The sequence below is a fragment of the Scylla paramamosain genome, chromosome 46 (assembly GCF_035594125.1).
Source record: "Scylla paramamosain isolate STU-SP2022 chromosome 46, ASM3559412v1, whole genome shotgun sequence".
Classification (NCBI taxonomy): domain Eukaryota; kingdom Metazoa; phylum Arthropoda; class Malacostraca; order Decapoda; family Portunidae; genus Scylla; species Scylla paramamosain.
Genome location: NC_087196.1, coordinates 3,530,858 through 3,540,857, shown reverse-complemented (window position 1 = coordinate 3,540,857; position 10,000 = coordinate 3,530,858). Strand labels below are relative to the sequence as shown.

The 10,000-nt window shown below is 35.3% G+C and overlaps 1 protein-coding gene across 2 annotated transcripts in view; it reads right to left on the bottom strand.

The window, feature by feature from the left end:
• Positions 1–9,171, bottom strand: part of LOC135094554 (uncharacterized) — a 42,362-nt gene extending 33,191 nt beyond the window's left edge. The window contains exon 1 of one of the 2 annotated variants that reach the window (XM_063994749.1): positions 8,770–9,171. In XM_063994749.1, the coding sequence (XP_063850819.1) occupies positions 8,770–9,144 (375 nt within the window). In that variant the 5' untranslated portion in view covers positions 9,145–9,171. The remainder of the gene's footprint in view (positions 1–8,769) is intronic. The other variant, XM_063994748.1, reaches the window with a different exon arrangement.
• Between the last annotated feature and the right edge of the window lie 829 nt (positions 9,172–10,000).

The window sequence follows — 10,000 nt, the reverse complement described above, 5'->3', positions numbered from 1 at the left end:
GATCTTCTTGTCTTGGTAATTGTATGCTTCCCCTCCTTCCGAGGCCTCTCGCTGTACAAGATCTTTTTTACTATGTCTCATCCTTATTCTGTCCGCCTCCCTGATGCAAGAGTTTACCCAATATTTTCAAATTTTTCATACTTTTCCTGGTAAACTCTGGAAATCCCTGCCTGCTTCTGTGTTTCCTCCTTCGTACGAGCTTGAACTCCTACAAGAGGAGAGCGTTCGAAACACTTGTCCTCCAAGTTTTGGATAATCCATTTGGTCTGTTCTCTTGAGGAGCTGGAACCTCGGTGGGCTTTTTTTTTTTTTCTTCCTTTTTCTATTTTGTTGCTCTTGGCCAGAGACCCTCTTACATAAAAAAAATAATAATAATAATAATAATGATAAAAATGAGATCAGAAGGGCTGTAGCCGGTGTTTTAGAACGAAAACCGGTGTTTTAGAAAGAGACCGAAAAAAAAAAAAAAATTAAATAAATAACAATAATAAAGAAGAAGAAAAAAAAAAAAAAAAAGAAAATCGGATCAGAAAAGTCGTCATTATGAACTGAACTTTTTCCCTCTCCATTCGGAATGTTTTGATCGGTACACTATTTTCGCTGTTTCCATTTTCGCTGTTTCCATTTACTTATCTGTTTATTTATTTATTTCACTGACGATACGCGCGCTTTGCTGTTTTTCGAATCAATGTTTTCACTAAAACTTTTTTCTCTTTAAGGGAATGTGTTGATCACCACTTTAAATTCATTTATCTAATGTTTTCCCTCTTATTTGAGCAGAACTGACGAGTTTGCTTACATGGCGACGCTTTGCTTTTTAGAGAATCTTTATCATGAACAAGCTTCTCTTCACCTCACATTATTGATAAACACCAGATCTGTATATTCATTCATCCACTGATTTATTGGTGTATGATTTCCACTTCCAAACAAGCATTATTGAAAAATTTGATTTCATTTAGACGTGCTTTTGGTTCACTTTCAATGCTGATAAAACTTTCATGTTCTTTACAGTAATGACAGACTCCCAGTTTTGCTATTTATTTGTATATGTAATTATTTAATTAGTTAGTCACGTATCTATTCATTCATTTATCAATTCTTTTTTCTTTTTACTTGCAACTATTCATGTTCTCCTATTTGTCCAATTCTTATTTTAAACAAACTTTTTCGTAACTTTCTTTTTCTAATTCTTCACAATTTTGTTTAACTAATTTTGCTTTATTTCCACTTTTCTGTTTTATTGTCATCTTTTTTTTCTTTTATTGGTTCAGCAGCTTTCTTTACTAACCTTATACCTAGAGCTACATTTTCATTTTACTTTAATTTTCCATCTATTTTTAAGTGCCAATTTCCTTCACAATATCAACATCTTATTAATATCACTAATTTGCTTTTATTATAGCTTTTACTTTTCATTTATGGACTTATTTTATCAATTATCAAGCGTCATTCACTTGTCTGTCTTCGTCTACACGCTTTATTTTTGTTGAAATTCATATTATTAGCATTTTTTTTATCTTCCTCAATTTATTTTTATGTTTTATCTCTTTCATTTACTTACGAACCTTTCTTGAATTATTCTTTACACAGGAAACGCGTTGATTCAGGTAAACCATCACAACAAAATTTTCTTGTTCAGGTTTTTATTTATTTTTTTTTGCATTAATTTGCCATTATCGTTCGGCGTATTGAATTATACTATCCCTTTTTTTGTATTTTGTATTATTCGTGTGATTCCTGCCTGTTTACTTTTTTCTTAATTTGTGAATGTGATCTGTTACCAATTATATTACCCTTCTGTTACCGTATTTTTTTTTTTAATAGATCATGAAAATCTGAATTAATATGTATTTTCTATTTATTTAATTAATTTTATATGTTAGAAAATGATAATATATTTACACGAATTAATTACTTAATTTAGCTATTTAATTTCACTCCATTTTATTGTCTTCTCTCCTTCTTTAACACCATTCAGGAGTTTGTTTCCTTTTGAACTTAACTTTGCTGTTTTTAGAATCATTGTCGTTAACCAATATTTTCCTTATAATAATCAGCGCCCTGTTTCTATATATATATATATATATATATATATATATATATATATATATATATATATATATATATATATATATATATATATATATATATATATATATATATATATATATATATATATTATTTGTTTTCTTCATGCACTTGTGTTTTATTGAATTCTAATAATAATTGCATATCTACTAATTATTCTGTAGACGTAAGGTTTGTTGGGTTATGGTGATAAGGGCAAATGTAAGTTCATGACACGAAATAATATACACCTTAATTTGCACCCAGACAGGCGTGTGTGAGATGAGTCTCCCTTGATCTTTGACATGGGTTCTTATGCGGATTACATGCGACTCTTCCCGCTTAATGGCATTATCATGTAACCACGCCCGTGAAGCTGGTAGTTGGTACAGTTGTACAAGAGGCGTTGCGATCTAAGGAAAAAGTCTACCTGGACGTAAGGCAAACACTTCTTGTTATAATGACGCCACGTCTCATCTCTCAAGGAACACAAATACCTGGGTGTTTTGTTTGCCCCACTCAGCTGTGCAGTTCTAACATGTGCTGCGTGGTCGTTGTTGCTGCGCCTCATCTCCTACATGATACTGATAATCATAAAATCGGGAGAAAACAGTCGAGTCTTTTCATCAACATACTTTTATTCAATTTCTTTATATTTATATAATTTTCGCACGTCATTCACGCCTCTGTTTACACAGCGCCGCCCTGCCATTGGTCGCTGCCGCCACTCTCCACCCAATGGGATGAAAACACGGGTGGGTAACTTTATGGAGTGTTTTCAGGCGGCGGGCAGCGTTCAGCATTACGCTTATTAACTCTGAACGCCCGCCGAACGAACGAACGATTTCAGACCCGGAACGAAAACGAAACAAAGAGAATTCTACCTCGATATACCTATTTTCTCAACAACATTTTTTACAAGGGATATGTAATTGAAAAAAAAAAAAAATAAAAAAAACACTTACGAATAAAAAATTAAAAAAAAAAGTGTACGCGCTAGAAAATAAAGAACATTTTAAGAATACACTTTACTAAAGCGCACCACACAACACTTGGATCCCCTGTGTGGTGAAGCCTGCAGCCAGCACCACCAAGTTTATTAACTCTGAACAGTGTGTCTGTGAGAGAATGAACGATTTGAGACACGGGTCCGTATTCTTAGGTGTACTGGACTCCCAGAAGGCTATTTGCATTTTCAAAGGCTAAAAAGACAACTTAGTATGGTTCTGAACTCATAAGAAATATTTTAAAGGCTACAGACATTATTAATTCAGTTCTGGGTTCTCCTAACAACAATTTTCAAAGGATTCTCATGATATTTTCTCCTATTGATGATGCAGAATCCTTGTTACGCTCTCATGACAATCATGCATGCTTCCTTAAAAACTTTAATAATTTTTCACTAGAGTTTTTTTTTTTTTTTAAGTTTCGAATCCTTCTTGAATTATCACTATTAGCATGGACTCTCTTGAAAGCCCTGGCAACTCCAGCAAGTGCATGCTAAAACTACAGTAGCAATATTTTTATTGACTTCAATTTATTTATTTTTATTTACGTATGTATTTATTTATACCTTTATTTTAATTTATCGATATACTTATCTATTTAATTTATTTATTGTTTTACGTGTCAGGGAGGCTGGTCGAGAGCATATAGACAAGACGCCAATATGTTTGAGAATGCAGACCTCGGAAAGAACGGAAGAGAAATAACGGGAAACTGAGCTCGGAATGAATGTATAAAGTCTGTATGTTGTAAATGGTTAAATGGAAATTGTTAAGTGGAAAGTGAACCCAAGCGAACGAAATGCAGCGAGAAATGTGTGTACGAGTGTTTGTTGTTTTGTTTTGAGTGAGTGAAAGATGATGGTGATAGTGTGTGTGTGTGTGTGTGTGTGTGTGTGTGTGTGTGGATAGGTGGGTGGTAGTGTGTGAACATGTGTTTGGGTGATGGTGATTGTGTGTGTGTGTGTGTGTGTGTGTGTGTGTGTGTGTGTGTGTGTGTGTGTGTGTGTGTGTGAACGTGTTTGAGCAGAAAGGAAATAGGAGTAATGATGAAATGGTTAAGGGAATGTGGTTGTTGAAAGGTAGTGAAGATTGACATGATGAAGGAAGAGTAAAATAAATACAAGTTAATGAAAAGGAAATATCTGATTGGTGATGCAAAAAGAAGAAAATAGGAAGATTTACAGGAAAAATGAAAATGAAGATGGAGAAGTGAAAGGAAAGGAAGTTAAGTATGGATGTGAAAAGCAAATGAATAGTTGAGGCAAAAACTGAATATTAAGATAAAAAAATAATGAAAAACGAATAGCTGAAGGGAAAAAAAATGAAGATGAAAAGATGGATAAGGCAGAGGAAAGCGAAAAGTTGAAGAGAAAACAAGGGACCAATGACGGAAAGATTAAAGGAAAATGAGCTGCTGATGGGAAGCTGATGATGAACCAGTTAGTAGTTGGAGAGAAAATTTGTGAATGATATAAAATAACTGGCAGAGGAAAAAATATAATGGTAACAAGACATTGAAGGTCATGATGAAAAAAAAAAAAAAATAACGAAAAGAGAAAGTCTGTGATGGATAACTTTGAATGTTTGTTGCTGAAATTTGGGCATAATGATAATAATATATATATATATATATATATATATATATATATATATATATATATATATATATATATATATATATATATATATATATATATATATATATATATATATATATATATGGTAAAATGTAAGGAAAAATAAGAGAAATGAAATTGGACTCAGATGTAACAAACCAAATATTCTGTAAAAAAAAAAAAAAAGAAAAAAAATGCAAGAATTTCATCAAACGAAGAATCTTGAAAAGTGAGTTTGGAATAAATTGAGTATTGAAATCGTGGAAAGTTGAATATCTTTGTGAAAAAAAAAGTTTTAAAAAGGCAATTATCTGACTTATTTTAGAGGGGAGTTTAGTGCTCGGGATCAAATAATAATGATGAGGAAGACGAAGAGGAGGAGGAAAGATTTGAAGTGCTGTATCGTTATTATAAGGAAAATTTCTCTCTCTCTCTCTCTCTCTCTCTCTCTCTCTCTCTCTCTCTCTCTCTCTCTCTCTCTCTCTCTCTCTCTCTCTCTCGTTTGTTTCTCTTTAAAACACACGACTCGTTATATATAAAGCTTTTACTACTACTACTACTACTGCTGCTGCTGCTGCTGCTGCTGCTGCTGCTGCTAGTCCTACCACTCCTACCACCACCACCACCACGTACTACTGCTGCTGCTGCTAGTCCTACTACTCATACCATCACCACCACCACTTACTGCTGCTGCTGCTGCTACTACTACTACTACTACTATTACTCCTGCTACTCTTGGTGTTGATGCTGCTGCTACTGTTACCAAAACTACTACTACCGCTGCTGCTGCTACTACTACTTACTACTACTACCGCTGCTACTACTTACTGCTTACTACTGCTTACTACTTCTACAAGAGAAGGGTTAATACTGTAGCTTCTTGTAGCTTCTTTTTTGCTCTGTTCCTATGCCCTTCTTTCACTGCTATTACTAACCTCACCACCACCACCACCACAACTAAACCCACGATCACCAAGCCCATTATTATTATTATTATCATTATTATTATTATTACTAGTACTACTAAAATAACGCACACTTGCATTGGCATATTACTAATTAGAGAGCAGAATGTAAACATGTTCAGCTGGCAAGAGTATTATAACAATGGGTAATTAGTTGATTGACAATGGGCCTAGAAGACACCGGTGATAGATAGAAACTTAGATATATAGACAAATCGATAGATAGACATACGTACGTACATACATAAATTGGTAGATTGGGAGATCGATAGGTAGACAGATTCATATATATATATATATATATATATATATATATATATATATATATATATATATATATATATATATATATATATATATATATATATATATATATATATATATATATATCAGAGGTGAAAAGGGAAAATATATAATCAGAGGTGAAAAGGGAAAACATTCAGAGTTCTTTCTTTTCTTGACTTTATTACTTGCAACGTTTCAACTTCACAGAAGACATCATCAGACTAAAATATATAGTTATATGTACAATACATTGTACATATTGTACATATATTGTACAATATTAAAAAATAATAGAAAAATAAGGGGAAAAAAACACAAGAGGGGACAATAATAAAAACAAAAATAAAAAGCCAACATATGTGTGACAGTGCGTCACATTGTTAAATAAAAAAAATTATGAAAACCAGCAAAGATATTGTTTGGTGCAATAGTGGTACATGTTGGAAAAACTAGGCGAGTATCTAAGTAAAACAAACCTGTCGAGCACTCGCTGGTAGAAAGGTGAGGACTGACGGAGAGTGGTGTTGTGAGAGTTACATCGACTACTAGCTCAGAAACCGAAGCTCCGAGCAAAGGTTTATAAGAGGTACAACTGGGATGATGATGATAGGCTATTTAATTCAGGTTTTAAGTGTTTAATATAAACAGCTTCTAATATTTTAATGTTTGTATGTGCATCTGCTTCATGTAATATTCTGAAGTCTTTTTCCGAAAATGGATGGCCATGGTCGTGTGTGTGTGCGTGCTTAGTGGCGGGAGAGGGGGATGAGATGGTTGTTTTTGTGCACGTGTCGAATTACTTTTATGTTCACTAATTCTATGTGTAAGATTCCTCTTGGTTTGTCCAGTATATCGAATCTTACAACTCGAAGAATTAAATTCATAAATGATGTTAGAGATGAGTCCAATAGGGATAATGTCTTTAAATTTAAAGAAAGAAGCAATAGTAAAGTTATTAGTGAAGACGAAATTGAATTTAGTGTCGGGTATTGTGTTTTAAGTATGGTACTAAGTCTTTTTCTAATAGTATAACTAAGGTGACCGTAGTAAAATCATTTTATGTATTTCTTAGGTGTCATTAGAGGAAGGATTATTGAATTTACTGGCTAGAAGGTTGCAGATAGTATTATTGATGGTGCTTAGCGGAAAACCGTTATTATGGTAAAAAAAATCCTTAAAAAGTTAACCTCGATGGTAAAACGTAAACCAGTTTGAAGAAAGACTGCAGCAATGATGCAGGAGAGTTCTTAAAGCATTCATCTTAAATAACTGAGGAATAAAAGAAAGATAATTAATCCTCAAACCAGTGACAGTTGGTTTGCGGTAAACTGCTGTGTGCAATTGATTATTATAACGAGTCACCAGTACATCTCAAAACGCGATAGAGCAATTGTTGTCTGTGTCGCATGTGAATTCATTATTGGGGTGTTTTGAATTAAGATAGCTAGGGAATTTGGGTATGTTTTGCGATTGTTTGAATAAAAGGAAGGTGTCATCAACGTATCTTCTGTAAAACATGGCTTTGTATTCACTAGGCAGTCATTCAGCCAGTTGGTTTCATGGTGACGTGCATTTCATATGCTTTCTGTTATCCTAAAGCTCGTAAAGCTTGGCTCAGTTCAGCTTGTTCCCATGCTGTCCAGGATAAAGAGGCAGGTCGCAGACAACATTCCCCTCCACCTCCTGAAAGCCATGTCTTTTATATTTCAGACGAAATCATGTCAAACATATTCTCCAACTTGCAAAAAACTATTTCATCAAAAGGAAATGTCAAATTTTTCTTCTTCATCTTTTTCACATTTTGTTTTATACAGACAATTCCACGGAAATCTTGCATTTCCTTCTTCTCTAAAAGCTTAACTCTACTCTCAGGCTTTCCTCACAACGTCATTTTGGATGATTCAGGGTTTGTTCTTCCTTCACATCCGTCCTCTGACGATATATTTTACCTAATATAGAAATTCTTTGTAATGATGTTTTCTATGCTATATCTGCTCTTGATCCTCGGTGGGCTTATTTTATAGTCCTGATGGAATCCCTCCTAGCTCCTGCTCCTGTGCTCGCTCCTTGCTTGATCAAGGTGGTCAGTGCCTCAGAATCTCAATTCCTTTATCTATCTACCCGACAAAACCTTCCAGACTCCACCCTGTTCTTCAGTGACACTCAACTCTCCCATTCCTCTACATTGAACTAGTAATTTAAGTAAGTTAGTAAGTAAGTTAGGTGTTCTGTGTTATCTCCAATACTTTTTATCTTCCTGGTTGATTACTGTATAAAGAGGTCTTGTCCGTCCAGGTATGGAGAACTGCTCTCACATGCGGGAAAGTTCAATTCATACAGCCCTCCCAAACGAGGGAGTCGATAGCATTTCGTCGCATCGATTCCTTTCCTCTAACACATATCTGGATTCTTTTACTCACCAGTGCAACATTGCTTCTCTTAACATTTTCTACCATTATTTCCGTGGCTACGGCTCTTCCGAAATTCCAAACCACATGCCTCATCTCTTCCTCTTGTCACGCTGCGCAAAATTTTCTTCGAGCTCTCATTCCTGTGCTGCTCACCGTAATAATATAACAATTAATCTATATCTTCACTCTTTAATTTTTCACCGATAAATGGCATAATACTTTCTTGCGTCTTTCCTTATATTTTTATGTTCCTTTAATGCTAGGAGCCTAGTCAGTTACCTTAAATATATTAAAATTATTCGTTATTTCTTTCACCTCACAGAAATAACACCAAATATAAAGAATAACAATATAAAAAGTGGTATAACATTTTTTTGGATAAAGCAGTACACAGGCCCCACGGCTTACAACTCACCGTGCTGACGTTAAGCTTGAAGCCGTCGGCCGGGAGCGTCACCACGGTAGGATCACCTGGCTTGTAAGAAAAGAACTCGATATCGTTAAAATACCACTTGAGGGAGTAGATGTTCTTGTTGGGCGACCACTCGCACTCCAACTCTGCCTCCTCGCCCTTCTTCACGTACTGCGGCACGAACAGGGACGTGATTTTGACTTCGTCCGTGTTCACCCAGTAGTCGTCAGTGGCGTGGCTGTCCGTGTGTTGTTCCTGTGGTAATGGCGGCTGTGGTGGCTGTGGTGCTGCTGCCGCCTTGCCCACTCTAAGGCCTGGAGAAGAGAAAGAGGTAGAGCTTGGGTCAATGAGAGAGAGAAAGAGAGAACACAAGAACATAAGAACATAAAAAATATTGAAGCTGCAAGAAGCTACCAGGCCTACACGTGGCAGTCCCCTGTATGAAATATACCTACCTATTTCCACTTATCATCCCCACCCATAAATTTCTCTAGTCTGGTCTTAAAACTCCCTAATGACTCAGTACTAACTAACAACGTGATTACTGAATTCGTTCCATTCATCTACCACTCTATTTGAGAACCAATTCTTTCCTATCTATTTTTTAAACCTAAATTTTTCAAGCTTGAACTCGTTATTTTCTAGTTCTGTCCTGGTTGCTGATCCTAAGAATTTTGCTTACATCTCCCTTGTTATAACCCTTATATCACTTAAAGACTTCTATCAGGTCCCCTCTTAACCTACGTCTCTCTAAAGAATGTAAATTTAATAGCTCCAATCTCGCCTGGCAAGGAATACTCCTCATCCCCTGTATCCTTTTAGTCATCCTCTTCTGTACTGATTCTAATAGACCTATATCCTTCCTGTAATGTGGGGACCAGAACTGCACCGCGTAGTCTAGATGAGGTCTGACCAGCGCCAAATATAACTTTATTATTATTTCGGGCCTTCTACTTTTAACACTCATAAAAACGAGTCCTAATACCCTATTTGCCCTGTTTCTGGCCTCTATGCATTACTTTCTTAGACGGAGTTCAGAGCTAACTATAACTCCTAAATCTTTTTCGTATCCTGAACCTACCAGAGTTTCGTTGCTTATTGTGTACCTACTGTGTGGGTTTCCTCTACTTAAGCTAAGTACTTTGCATTTGTTGATATTATTTGCCATCTGTCTGTCCATTCGTTTATCTTATCAAAATTTGCCTGCAAGGCAGTGGTATCCGAATCTGACCTA